We start from the raw sequence: 14,744 nt of genomic DNA, 5'->3' as shown, positions 1-14,744 counted from the left end.
CTATAAACATATACTATGACAATCTATATTGTAACTAGATGCTGCATGTGACATCAATAGCCTAGCAACTTATCACAATATAATTTCCCTTAAAAGACTGATTTAATGTTTCCTATTTACTTCTGACTACAGCCATACTGCTCTGAACATGCCCGATCTCTTCTGATCTTGGAAGCTAAGCAGGGTCAGGCCTGGTTAGTACTTGGATGAGGGACTGCCTGGGAATACCGGGTACCGTAGCCTTAGAGGAAGGCAATGATAAACCACCTCTGAATACCTCTTACCATGAAAACCCTATGAATATATCCAAAAAGATTCATAGGGTCGCCATAAGTCATAATCGACTTGAAGGTATATAACGACATTTACTTCTGAATTTAGTTTCATATAATCAAACTGAATGTTTGATCTGCTTGTGTACTCCATTAGAAATGCAGGATAGAAACTGAATAAATAGTAATAATGTTTGAATTTCAAATTGTTTAGATTTTACTGGAATACAAAAGATTAGCTACTATTTTTCCAATAAATGCTTGGAAAGTTTCTTAGCTTTTAGAATACTTTGTGAGCTGTTGAATACCCGATTAAACACACAAAATTACCAAACAGAGTGATGCAAAATTCAGCAGGCTCTAGAATCTGAAAACTGGGAATCTTTTAAAGTCTATATTGCAAACTAAAATTACTGAGATCATGACCCACATAATTTAAAACAAGAAATGCCTTTAAATTGAGATTGCAAGCAACTAACAACATAAATGTTTAGGATAGAAATGTGAAGAACAATTCAGAACCAGAAATCCGGTAATATAATAGCTATCCAAGGACAAAACAGCCTAACTCCTAGAAGTGGACAATTTTATTTATTTATTATTTATTTATTAGATTTATACCCTGCCCTTCGTCCCAGTAGGAGCTGTCAGATTCGTGCAGATCTTACTGTCAACTATTTCTAAAAGGTTTCTTCCATCATCACCTCTTCTTGAGAACTGGTATAATAGAGGCCAAGAGCAGGCTTTTAAATAGTTGTTCATATGGTAGCTACGGCCAGGGTATGATCTGAAGGCACAAGACCACCACCTTGTTGAAATTAAGCAAGTATGGGTCTGGTCAGTGCCTGGATGGGCAACAACATTGAAACTACATGTATGGTGTCTTCAAAGTTCCATGACAGAAAACAAGATGTAAATGTAATGAACAAAATAAAGGTGATCAACTTCAGAAAACCTTTGGAAAATGGAAGACTTAGTTCTTCTTTCAATTCACCTTGCCACCCACAGATGACTATCATTGATACGTATGGCCAGTTGCACTAATATTTTTGTGAGCCACTAACTTTTATAGACTGACTTGCAAGCTAGGACCCCAGTTCAAATATCACCTCTGTCATAAACTCAGTAGGTGACTGTGATGTTCCACAATTTTATGTTAAAATGTTGTATGCATTTGTATTATGTTATTTATGGTAAGTGGGTTTTATCAGAATAATTAAGGTAAGTGGTGAGTGTTGGAAGGGGCGAATGAGTGAGATAGAATGTTGGTGCAGGCTGATTTGTGATTGGTTGAGTGAATGGGAGTTGAGAGTTTTGTATTTAAGTGTTTGGCAGCTGAATATCAGATGCGGATTTGACTTGGAAAGAAGAGGGTTGTAGTGTGGGTAGTTAGGCAGGATAATATTATTGGTGTTAATAGAGCAATTGAATGAATTACTTCATCCAGAAGTAAAGAATGTTTATTTGTAACCACACGCTTAAGGACCTAAGCACAAATATTTATATTCAAATCTGTTATTTAATAAATCACCGGTTCAAAACATGCCTGGTTATTTGGCCAGCTACTATAATGCATATGAGGATTGATATAAATATAAACAAGGGTTGTGATACAGTATCACACGGTGGCAGCGAAATTACCTCAGAATACGATAGCAAGTTAAGGAAGCAAGCCCATAGCTGTGATCTTAAGAAAAGATACAGGAATACCCCACATTAACGTACGCAATGAGTCCAGAGCAAGCACGTAAACCAAAAATGTACTTAAAGTGAAGCACTACCTTTTTTCACTTATCGATGCATATACTGCACTGCAATCATCATATACGGGCATGACTGATGTAAATAACGCATTTATAACTAAAATAAACACAGTAGGCCTTATTTTAAGGAAAAGTTTGTAGTTGGAAACTAATCGGGCGGTGGCGTCATGCCGTTAGGTGTCCGTTCTTGAGAAGCGAGCATACTTAAACAGGGGGATGGTGCTACTTTAAATATGTCCGTACTCGCGAGTGTCTGTAAAGTGAAGGTCTGTATAGCAGGGTATTCCTGTACAAAGAGGCACAGGGGAGTGAGGCTTGCCTGTAAACCTGGCAAGGGCTAAGGAAATAAAGCAGCATTGTTATACAAAAGTGTATTTGGGGAGAAATAAATAAAGTGCCCCCCTCATTTGCTGCTACAGAAAAAGAGGAGGTGAGGGGGTGAACAGATAAAGGCATGACAGTGTCCTTGGGGAGGTCTCTTTCAGCCTCCCCCTCTCCTCGTCTAATGCAGTGGCAAAGAGTCTACCCCACCATGGTTCTGTAAGGTGTGCTGAGTGAGATAACAAGAAGCATTTGAACTGTGTTTATTGTGGCAAAACACATCATTAAACCAGGTAGGCAACATGGTGCCCTCCAGATGTTGCTGGACTTCCACTCCCATCAGGCCCAGGCAGCATGGCCAATGGTCAGAGATAACAGGAGTTGTAGTCCAATAACATCTGGAGAACACAACATTGACCAATCTACATACCTCAATACTTGCAACTACCTACGGAAATAATTAGCTTTATTTATTTCCTGGATAGAGGCAGGCAGGCAAAGGTACCATCACATGCCTGCTATTGAATATGCCCACATTTACTTCCACCAATATCTTTCCTGAAGTATTTCTTGTATAGTTTTAATATTTAAAGTGTAAGGTTTTCAATAGAAAATCTTGCAGCCTCTTGCATCAGCTCCTGGCTGGGTCAGGAAGCATACAAGCCCAGCTGCTCTTGGGTGGCAGGTCTGTCCCTTGGGGAGCCCCTTAGGAAGTCCCGAGGGCAAGGGCACTACCCTCTTCTATTTCTTTCTTTCTTTCTTTCTTTCTTTCTTTTTTCTAACCAATCTAGAAGAGATTGGTAGTGCGGAGGGTGTATGGCTCATGTGTAGTTCCTGCCCCCCAGGGTGAGAGCCTGTGCAGTGAACTGAATGATAGGAGAAAGTCGCCAGATGCCTTCAGAGTGAGGGTCTGTAACTGGCTGAAGGCTGGCCCTTCCTGGGTGTGAAAAAGGGGGGAGTGGATGTGCCCTGTCTAAAAAATATTGACTGTTCCCAATTCTCACAATGGCCTACGGGGATAATTCGCTCACATAGATTTTGTTGGTGGGCTCTCGTTGAGTCCATATCAGGTGTTTAGTAGGAGTCTTAGTAAGGAGAAATATGGGTGACACCACCAATTTCAGTGATCATGGGTAGAGGGAAATATAGCCACGGGGAGGTGGTGAATTACCATAGAGGAGAAGGGCAAGGCTATCTATACCTTGTTCCTTTCTCCCACTCCTCTCATGGATGCGTTCCTCGTTGCTCATCTGCTGTGTCCACTGGCCTGTGTGTATTGCTGTTTAACGCCAGATCGGTACACAATACACTTCATGGCCTCCATGATGACTATGGGGCTGTCTCAAGTTGTCACCGTCCAGACACATAGGACAGGGCACACCCTTGACTTGGTTTTTGCTCCAGATGGAGGAAGGGATGGTCTGGAGATAGAGGGGGTGGATGTCACCCAATTGTCATGGTCAGACCACTTCCTGGTGAAGTTTAGACTTATGGCTCCGATCCTTCCCTGCAGGGGTAGTGGACAGATTAAGATGGTCCACCCACAGAGACTAATGGAATCCACTGGATTCCTGAATGCCCTGGGGAGTTCCCAGTAGATAGAGCAAGTGTTGTTGAAGCCCTTGTCACACTGTGGAACAGCAAGACGCGGCAGGCTCTTGACATGATTGCCCCAAGAGCCTCTCTGCATTGGTGGAGCCTGGTATGTCCCTTGGTACACCAGTGAGCTAAGGGCAATGAAACAGGCTAGACGATGGCTAGAGCGCAAGTGGTGAAAGAAGTCCTGTGAGGCTGATCAGGCACGAGTAAAACATAACAATGCCTACTGTGTGGCAGTGAGAGTGGCGAAGAAGGCCCACTTCTCTGCCTCCATTGCATCCTCAAGTAGCCATACAGTGGAGCTTTTCTGTATTGTCAGGGGTCTGTTGACATCAACTCCAGAAAATGGAGTTTTAGACACTTCAGAGCCCCACTATGAATTGTTTGCAAGGCACTTTGAGGGTAAAGTTGCTCACCTCCGTAGCAGTCTTTTTTTTTTTTTTTTATATAATTTTTATTCAAATTTTTCCAAAAACAAACAAAACAAAGTAAGAAAAAACATAACAATATTACAACAAAAAATGAAAATAAAATGGTTGACTTCCGATTTGTCACAGATCAGCTATAAGTATATAATATACATCAAACCTGTCCCTTAATATATATACATACAAAATCCCTTTTCTCCATAAGCTGTCTTAATTAATCATCAAATCCCAGTATCATCATTTTATTTTGATCTTTCGACAAAAAGTCTAAGAGAGGCTTCCAATCCTTAAGGAATGTATCTGTCGATTTTTCTCTAAGTAAACACGTCAATTTATCCATTTCTACTAAGTCCATTAATTTCAATAGCCATTCTTCCATTGTTGGTATTGAATCCATTTTCCACTTTTGTGCATATAATAATCTTGCTGCCGTAATCATATATAATATTATTCTTCCATATTTCTTTTCTATTTGTTTATCCATAAAGCCCAATAAAAAAAATTCTGGTTTTGACTGAATATTTATTTTTAAAATTTTTTGCATCTTCCTGCCTATCTGTGCCCAGAATAATTTTGCCTTTTTACATGACCACCACATATGATAAAAAGATCCTTCTTGTTGTTTACATTTCCAACAAACATTAGAGACATTACTATACATTTTTGACAGCTTTTCTGGAGTCATGTACCAACGGTACATCATTTTATAAAAGTTTTCTTTAAGATTATAACATAATGTAAATTTCAAACCTTTTTTCCACATATTTTCCCATTGATCCATTTGTATGTTATGACCAAAATTTTTTGCCCACTTTACCATGCACTCTTTTACTTGTTCTTCCTCCATATCCATTTTCAATAAAAGTTTATACATTTTTGCAATTATGTTTTCATCATTTGTACACAAACCTATTTCAAAATCAGATTTATTTATTTCAAACCCATACATTTTCTTGTCCATTTTATATCTTTCTAGCAATTGTAAATAGGCAAACCAATGAAAACTATATCCTTCCTTTATCAATTGTTCTCTCTCTTTCATTATGTGTTCTCCATGTACATTTTCTAATAGTTCTTGATAAGTTAACCATTTCTCTTTTCCAGACATTTCTCTTCTATAAAACGCTTCTTGACTTGAGACACATAATGGTATTTTCGAATAAAACCTTGGTTTGTATCTATTCCATATTTTCAACAGAGGACGTCTTATAAAATGATTATTAAAGTCTACATTTACTTTTACTTTGTCATACCATAGATATCCATGCCATCCCCACTTCAAATTGTGGCCCTCCAAATCCAATAGTCTTTTATTCCTCAATAAGATCCATTCCTTTATCCAGACTAAACAGCAGGCAGCAAAATAAAGTCTCAAATTTGGTAATCCCAGTCCTCCTCTTTCTTTAGCGTCTTGAAGTAATTTAAATTTAACTCTTGGTTTTTTTCCTTGCCATACAAATTTAGAAATATCTTTTTGCCATTGTTTAAAAGGTAAATCAGAGGATATTACAGGTATTGTTTGAAACAAAAACATCATTCTCGGTAATACATTCATTTTTATCACAGATATTCTACCCATTAATGACAGTTGTAGTTTATCCCATCTTAGCAAATCTTTCTTAATCTCTGTCCATAATTTTTCGTAATTATTGTGAAACAACTTTGAGTTTTTATTTGTCATGATGATGCCTAGATATTTCAACTTTTTTTCTATTGTAAAATCTGTCTTGTCCATTAACTCTTTCTGTTCCCTTAAAGTTAAATTTTTCACCAACATCTTTGTTTTTTGATTGTTGATCTTAAATCCTGCTAAAGGTCCAAATTCTTTTAATTTGTCCATCAGTATATGAATTCCTTCCAAAGGGTTTTCTAGTACAATTATCAAATCATCAGCAAATGCTCTCAATTTATATTCTTCTTTTTTTATTTTTAATCCCGAAATCCTTTTATCTTGCCTTATATCTCTAAGCAGCACTTCTAAAACCAGAATAAATAAAAGGGGAGATAATGGACATCCCTGTCTTGTACCCTTTTGTATTTCACATGAATCCGTTAAGTCTCCATTAACAATTATCTGGGCCTTCTGTGATGTATAAATCGATCTGATCCATTTTATAAAGTTGTCTCCAAAATCCATTTGCTCCAAAACCTGGAACATAAATTTCCAATTCAAATTATCAAATGCTTTTTCAGCATCTAAAAAAATCAGAGCTGCTTGTTTATCATTTCGTTGTTCTAAATATTCCAACACATTCAAAACATTCCTGACGTTGTCACGTAATTGTCTTTTAGGTAAAAACCCTGATTGATCTTCCTGAATAAATTGTTGCAATATTATTTTCAATCTTTCAGCCAAAATCATTGTAAAAATTTTATAGTCATTGTTCAGTAGAGATATTGGCCGATAATTTTTTGTTTTAGTTAAATCTTGGTCCTCTTTAGGTATTAATGTTATATTAGCATTTTTCCAACTATCCGGTATCTTTCCCTCTTGCAAAATAAAATTCATTGTAGACTGTAAAGGTAGCAGGAGTTCTTCCTCCAAACATTTATAATACATTGCAGATAGCCCATCTGGTCCTGGTGCCTTTCCTAATTTAATTTTATTTATAGCTTCAGATATCTCTCTTGACGTAATAGGGCCATTAATAACTTGTCTCTGAAAATCTGTAATTTTAGGCAAATTCTGTTTAAATAAATACTCTTCTATTTTTTCAGATGGAATTTCTTGACACTTATACAATGTTGAGTAATATTGATGAAAAATCTTTTTGATTTTTACATTGTCTGTCAGCGTCTCATCTCCTTCTTGTATCTTTAAAATAATATTTTTTTGACGTTCTTTTCTTAATTTATATGCTAACCATTTCCCAGGTTTATTTGCAAATTCAAAAGTCCTTTGTTTAGCAAAATTTAATTTCCTTTCAATTTCTCTAACTGTCAACATTGATACTTGCTTCTGTAACATTTTAATTTGATTTACAATAGAAACTTTAGCTGGATTCTTCTTCAATTCTTCCTCTTTTTGTTTTATTTCTTCCAAAATTAATTGCATTTTCTGTTGTTTCTTTTTTTTTAATTCAGAATTACATTTAATAAAGTATCCCCTCATAAATGCCTTACTTGTATCCCAAACAATATTTTCACTTGTTCCTTTATGTAAATTATATTCAAAGAACTCCTTTAATTTCTTCTTACATTCTTGTACTACTTTATCATTCTGTAATAAAGATTCATTTAGTCTCCATCTAAATCCAAGATTTTTTTTTTTTAAAGTTAATATCACAGGATTATGGTCCGAAAAAGTTTTTGGTAATATATCCATTTTAAAAATATCCTTCGCTAAAATTTTTGACATCCAAATCATATCAATCCTCGAAAATGTTTTATGTCTTTCTGAAAAATAAGTAAATTCCTTTGCATTATCATTTATATATCTCCAGGTATCCACCAATTCTAGATGTTCCATGAGTTCAAAACAAATCTTCGGTAATTTACCTTGTGTCTCTTTGATATTTTTTTCAGAAAGCCTATCAATTTTTGGTGAGATTACCCCATTCCAGTCACCCATGACACACCAATGCTCATATGAAAACTCTGACAATTTTTCCATAAGTCCTGTATAAAACCTTGTTTTATCTTCATTGGGGGCATAAATACCCACTATCAAAATGTTTGTACCTTGTAAAGTAATTTCAACCCCCACAAATCTACCACTATCGTCCAATAATACCAATTTAGGAAGCAATTGTGGGTTAATATAGAGAACAACTCCATTTTTTTTTTTTTGGTCCAGCTGAAATAAATTCTTCACCCAAATTTTTACAAATCAAATATTTAGAATCTTTCTTCTGAATATGAGTTTCTTGTAGACAAATTATATCCAATTTTAATTTTTTCAAATAATGAAACACTTTCTTTCTCTTCTGCGCCGTGTTGGCTCCATTTATATTCCAAGTTAGGTATTTGTAATCCATCGTTAAGCGTGTATTTTAAAATTTGCCTGATGCTCCTTTTGATCCATCATCTTCCTTCCCCTCCTCTGCGTATCCTTGTTGACTTTGTTTCCCAGGAACTGTATCCATATCTTTGAGTTTATCTTCTTCCATATCTTTTGAAGCTTTTCTCAAGAAGTCCCTTGCTTTTTGAACCGTATTCAATCTATATTTCTGTTGTCTGAATGTAAAAATCACTCCTTCTGGAACGTCCCACCTAAATTGAATTTTGCATTGCTTAAGTTTTTCTGTAAGGAAAGCATATTCTTTTCTCTTACGTAAAAGTCTAATAGGAATTTCCTTCATCACCAGTATTTCCTTACCATCAATTTTAAAGGTATATTTAAAGTGTTGCTGTAAAACCATATCTCTGGTCGTTTTCTTTACGAAGTGAACAAGCACATCTCTTGGAATTTTTTTCATTGTTGCATATCTGGAGTTAATTCTATAAACTTTGTCTATTTCAAATTCCATCCTATCTTCATTCAAGTCCAGAAATTTTACTAAAGCATTAACAATTTTGTCTCTAATGTCTTCACCTGTTTCCTCTGGGATTGCACGGAATCTCAAACAATGCTCTTTATTTCTCATTTCAGTCATAGCTAAATAGTCCAAATTTTTTTTCTAATTCCAGATTTAGTATATCTGTTCTATTCTCCAAGGTTTGTACCTTTTCTTTAGTATTTTTTGCATCCTCCTTTATTTGCCCAATTGTCCCTTTAATCTCATCCACTTGTGTTTTAATATAGTCTCTTATATCTGTCAATTCAGTTTTCATTTCATTCATTTCCTGTTTCATAGCATTGATCCCTTCCATTATTTTTTTAAACATTTCTGGGGGTATATCCTCTTCCTGTGTATCAATAGAACCTCTTCGCCCCTTGGTTGTTTTTTTAGTTGCCATTTTCAAAAAGAAGCCTTTAATTTCTAATATTAATCACTATTTCAGAACCTAGAGGCAATCTATTTCTTTTCTTTTTTCTCTCCACCGAAAAAAGAGTTAATATTCCAGGCCTATTATTGAAATCCAGCCAGCAGTTCTTATCTGCATCCAAGAATGCAAAACAATTCTGTTGCCAAGACTAAACAGTTATTAGCATATACGAGCAGCGGATTTATCCAAAAAGAAATAGTCCAAAGAGAAAATTAGTCCAAAATATAATAATTGCCTCTCATCCGTTTTTAAACTTTATAACTCCATATTCAAGCCAGCTTTTTGTCGTAAAAAAAGTATATAAGTTGTTTATATTTTCTTTCTTCCTTAATTATATTTAAAAGAGAAAAGGTATGACTCACCCAGGTTTCTCAGTTGCTGATTCATAAACAAATCCCTTTTATTGCAGTAATGTAAGCCGAATGATAAGATTTAGGTAGAAGTGGGCTCGCTGGTTAAGAACGTTTTAAAAAGAAAAAACGCTTCGCTTTATCCCAGTGCAGCTTGCGTGGAAGTCCAGACTCCGTCTTCAGCCGATCGGCTTGCCTTCTTATCTCAGGAATTTCCTGATCAATTCCAGCCGCCGACAGCTCAACGAAGTCTTGTGGGAGATCTGATCGGTTCTCCTATACCTTGGAGAACATTTGAGCCAGTCCAAGATTCCTCTTGGCTGGCTTTTAACCTGGAAAAAGCTTCCTCTGAGGCAGAGCTCCCTCAGAGACAACCACCAGCCAGCACCACTTCCCGGAAGTCCCCTCCGTAGCAGTCTTGATGCCCCGTAGCAGTCTTGATGCCCCATCCGCATCTACTGTAGTCCCCAATGAGGTGTCCAGTGCAATGTCTGTTGCAACTTCTTGAGAACAGTTTCAGTTGATGCAGCCTGATCACTTAGACAAGGTCCTTGCAATGATGCTGCCAGCAACGTGTCCTCTAGATGCTTGCCCTTCTTGGCTTATAAAAGCTTGCTGAGGGGGTTTGACTGAGCAGATCCAGGTTGTGGTCAATGTATCATTGCAGGAGAGAGTAGTCCCCACCTGAAAGAGGCGGTGATACGATTGCTCCTGAAAAAGCCCACCCTGGACCCATTGATTTGCGGCAATTACCAACCATTCACAAATACAGTAGGGCCCTGCTTTTTGGCACCCCGCTGTAGCACGGGGAGCTCCAGCTGCTGCACTCCAGCTGACAGCAATCAGCTGTAGCTCAGGAAGCTTGCACGCTACAGCTGATCGCTGTCAACTGGAGCACAGCGGCTGGAATACAGTAGGGCCCCACTTTCTGGTGGTTTTCGCTGTTCACCTAGGTCCTGGAACATAACCTGCCGTATGAGTGGGGCCCTACTGTACCCCCTTCTTAGGGAAGGTGACTGAGAGGGTTGTGGTGCAGCAATTGCAAATACTCTTGGATGAAACAGATTATCTTGATCCATTCCAGTCTGGGTTCAGGCCTGGTTATGGGACTGAATCGGCCTTGGTCGCCTTGATGGATGACCTTTATAGGTAGGAGGATAGGGGGAGTGCGACCCTGTTACTCTTACTTGATCTCTCAGTGGCTTTTGATACCATTGACCATAGTATCCTTCTGGGTATTGGAGGCACTATTTTACAGTGGTTCCAGTCCCATCTCCAAGGTCATTTTCAGAGAATAGCATTGGGCGATTGTCTTTCAGCCCCCTGGCAGTTGTGGGGTGGGGTGCCTCAGGGTACCATCTTGTCCCCCATGCTGTTTAACATCTATATGAAGCCCATGGGAGCAGTCATCAGGAGATTTGGGGCAAGGTGTCAGCAGTACGCTGACGATACCCAGCTGTATTTCTCTGTAACATCTGAATCGGGAGAGGCCGTGCACGCCTCGGACTGCTGCCTGGACTCAGTGGTGGGTTGGGTGAGGGCCAATAAACTGAGTCTGAATCCTAGCAAGATGGAAGCGCTGTGGGTTGGTGGTTCCCAAGTTCAGATAATTGGTTAGTTGCCTGCTTTGGATGGGGTCGTACTTCCTCTAAAAGAGCAGGTCCATAGTCTGGGGGTGTTCCTGGATCCATCTTTGTCACTAGAGGCCCAGGTGACCTCCGTGGCTAGGAGTGCCTTTTACCAGCTTTGGCTGGTAAGACAGCTGTGGCCACTTCTGGAGCGGGATAGCTTGGCCACTGTTGTCCATGCACTGATAATCTCCAGGCTGGATTACTGTAATGCGCTCTATGTGGGGCTGCCCTTGAGGTTGGTCCGGAAGCTGTAGCTGGTGCAAAATGCAACAGCAAGACTGCTCACTGGAGCAGGGTATCGCCAACATGTCACCCCGTTGCTAAAAGAATTGCACTGGCTGCCTATTTGCTACCAGGACAAGTTCAAGGTTCTGGTTTTGGTGTACAAAGCCCTATACAGCTTGGGACCAGGATACATGAAAGACCGTCTTATCCCTTATATACCCAATTGATCACTGTGCTCTGCAGGTGAGGGCCTCCTACAGATACCATCTTATCAGGAGGTCCATTCTGCACAACATAGGAAATGGACCTTTAGTGTGGCAGCACTTACCCTGTGGAATTCCCTTCACTTAAATATTAGACAGGCGCCATCTCTGTCATCTTTTTGACACCTATTGAAGACCTTCCTCTTTCAACAAGCCTTTTAAGTTGAGACCTTGTCCCAGTCTGTGTCTGTGTTGAAACTGCTTTGTAATGTTTTAACCCTTTAAAAAAAATGTTTAACCTTTTTTTAAAAAAATATGTTTTGAAAGCTTTTTAAAAAAATGTTTTTAAGATGTTTTGTTTTAATGTATTTTAAAGTCTGCTTTTATGATGTTTTAAAGTGTGTTTAGTGCTTTTGTTTGCAGCCCTGGGCTCCTGCTGGGAGGATATAAATCAAATAATAAATAAATAAATGTTATTAATTTTATGAATGTGTTTTACAAATGAGTATTTTATGAATGTGAGCCACTCTGAGGACTCAAGTCACAAAGAATGAAATACATAAATGAGACTTACCTCATTGTATGTGTGCTTCAATGCTGTCACTAGCTTTGCCTGATTCTGATGAGGTTTTTGAGCTTGTTCAAAAGCCTCTTTAATATGGAGCATCTTTACCCCTTTCATAGCTGCAAAGAGATAGGTAATTTAAAAAACATAACTGAATCTTGTAACATCCATGGAACAAAAACATTCACTAGTTGTTGGCATCACCATGCTTTTACTGTTATGCCTAGATACCAGTGTTTTTCAAAGTTTTTCAATTAGTACTTGTCTTCACAAGTTTGTACCTGCATTACCTAATACAAACCTTTTATTATTCATCTTATATGAGAGCTAGTTCTGAATTATTTCATTTTTAGGTTTATACTCTGCCTTTCCATCAAGATCTCCATAGCAGCTAACAAACAACATCAGAGTGATAAACCCCAAAAGAACCACCTTCAGCAGTCTCAGATGGAATATATTAAAAACCCACATGGCTCTTTATTTAGGAGTGCTTTCTGCCAGCTTTGGCTGGTACACCAAATGCAACCATTCTTGGACCATGATATCCTGACAACAGTGGTCTATTCATGGGTAGCCGCAAGACTCTATTACTGTAATGCGCTTTATGTGGGGCTGCCCTTGTATCTGGTCCAGAAGCTGCAACTAGTGCAGAATGCAGCAGCTAGGCTACTTACAGGACCAGATTACTGGCAACATGTTTCCCTGCTGCTGTAAAAGTTGCACTGGTTGCCAATTTGCTGTGGGGTCTGATTCAAGGTACTTCTGTTAATTCACAAAGCCTTAAACAACTGGGGCCCAAAATACCTTAACAACCACCCAATTCCCTATGTTCCATCTCGATCACTGAAATCTTCTGATGGGGCACTTTTGGTGGTTCTTCATGCCTGAGGTTCCGCTGGCCCCCATGAGGGACTGAGCCTTTAGTGTGGCAGGCCCTGCCCTGTGGAACTCCCTACCTATAGAGATTCAGCAGGAACCATTCCTCCTTTCTTTCAGGCATCTCTTGAAAACTAAACTGTTTAGACAGGCCTTTTAACTTGATTTTTTCCCAATCAATGCAGTATTTAATGATACTTTTAGTATAGTTTTTAGTTATTTTTATTGGTTTTTAAATTTTATTGTGTCTTTGTATGTTGAAAGCTGCCTTGATATACTTCCGTGAAAAGCGTGGCTTATAAATTACTTCAATAAATAAATAAATAAATAAATATTTACATTATTTAAAAACTGTCTTTTAGGGCAAGCTTTCTTGTTTCTTTAGGGCACAGGTGGCCTTTCCACAGCCAGATTTCAAAAGCCTTCTGCAAATGATCAGTCCAGATCTAGGGTAAGAATTATTGGTCCCTCCCTCAGCAGTCAATGGGGGAGGCCTAACGAGAAAAGGATCACCATACCAAACACTGGTTTTCTTCCCACCCACAGGGAATGCATTCCTTGACAGAAAAAAGATCTTGTCCCCTTGCTTCAGAAGATGGTAATTTTCAAAGAGCCACTAATACTACACATATTAATACCAAAGAACAAATATACAAGAAGAAACTGCATTATCACTGGTCAGACTATTTGTCCTTCTAAAATATTGCCTCCCTGACTGGCAGCACCTGTCAAGGGCTTAAGACTGGAGGCTTTCCCACCCGTTTGGAGTCCTAAGAACTGGGCCTTGAATCTTTGCAGAGCTTGGAAAAGTTACTTTTTTTGAACTACAACTCCCATCAGCCCAATCCAGTGGCCATGGTGGCTGGGGCTGATGGGAGTTGTAGTTCAAAAAAAGTAACTTTTCCAAGCTCTGAATCTTTGGCTCGCACAGCATGTACTCTTATCACTGAGCTTTGGTAGACACACCCCAAGGTACCCCTGCCAAATGCATAGTCAACTAAACCATTTTCAGCAGCAGGAAGAGAACTAGATCGGCTGTCACCAAAAAATCCACCACCCCCTTGAAGCTTGAACGGTGCGAGGAGGGGGACTACGAAGGCCCGCCCCCTCGCGCCCGCAAGCACCCAAAAGACTCCTCACCTCACCTGAATGCTAGAAAGTCACAAGAAGCCAAACGCGCCCGTTTTACGCGGAAACCACAGCGCTGCACTCCGCGCCTTCCTCTTCCCGCCGTTGCCTTCAAATTGCAGATGTCCTCGAAGGGTTCGCTTTTTCGGTTACAAATCTCGCGAGATTCTGGCGGGAGAAGGACTCACTAGCGAAGAACGGCTAAGGGGCGTGGTTAATGCTATGAATTCCGGGCAGGCAGGGAAAGGGAGGCGGAGTTGGCGTAGCCTGGGAACGAGTGTTTTCAAGGCGCGTCATCCTCATCGGTTTCCGTGGGGCGCTTCTCTGAAAAAGTTTCCTCGCGGTGTTAGCGGTGCTTTTCAGATGCCCAGAGGCTCAGTCGTGTTAGTCGGTTATAGCAAAAAGCAAGAATACTGCGTAGTTTTCTCACAAATTTATGATGGAAAAAGTCCAC

General features: G+C 39.1%; 1 protein-coding gene and 1 pseudogene across 1 annotated transcript in view; one reads left to right on the top strand and one right to left on the bottom strand.

The window, feature by feature from the left end:
• The window catches only part of NCAPG (non-SMC condensin I complex subunit G), a 65,333-nt gene extending 50,834 nt beyond the window's left edge, over positions 1-14,499 (bottom strand). Inside the window, exons 1-2 of the mRNA XM_061584151.1 lie at positions 14,308-14,499; positions 12,296-12,405 (exon numbers count right to left, since the gene is read on the bottom strand). Coding sequence (XP_061440135.1) covers positions 12,296-12,403 — 108 coding nt within the window. The 5' untranslated portion in view covers positions 12,404-12,405; positions 14,308-14,499. The remainder of the gene's footprint in view (positions 1-12,295; positions 12,406-14,307) is intronic.
• On the top strand, positions 125-243 carry LOC133364633 (5S ribosomal RNA; annotated as a pseudogene).
• Positions 14,500-14,744: the final 245 nt, after the last annotated feature.

Source organism: Rhineura floridana, chromosome 9 (assembly GCF_030035675.1).
Source record: "Rhineura floridana isolate rRhiFlo1 chromosome 9, rRhiFlo1.hap2, whole genome shotgun sequence".
NCBI classification, from domain to species: Eukaryota; Metazoa; Chordata; class Lepidosauria; order Squamata; family Rhineuridae; genus Rhineura; species Rhineura floridana.
This window is presented reverse-complemented; position numbering and strand designations above follow the sequence as displayed.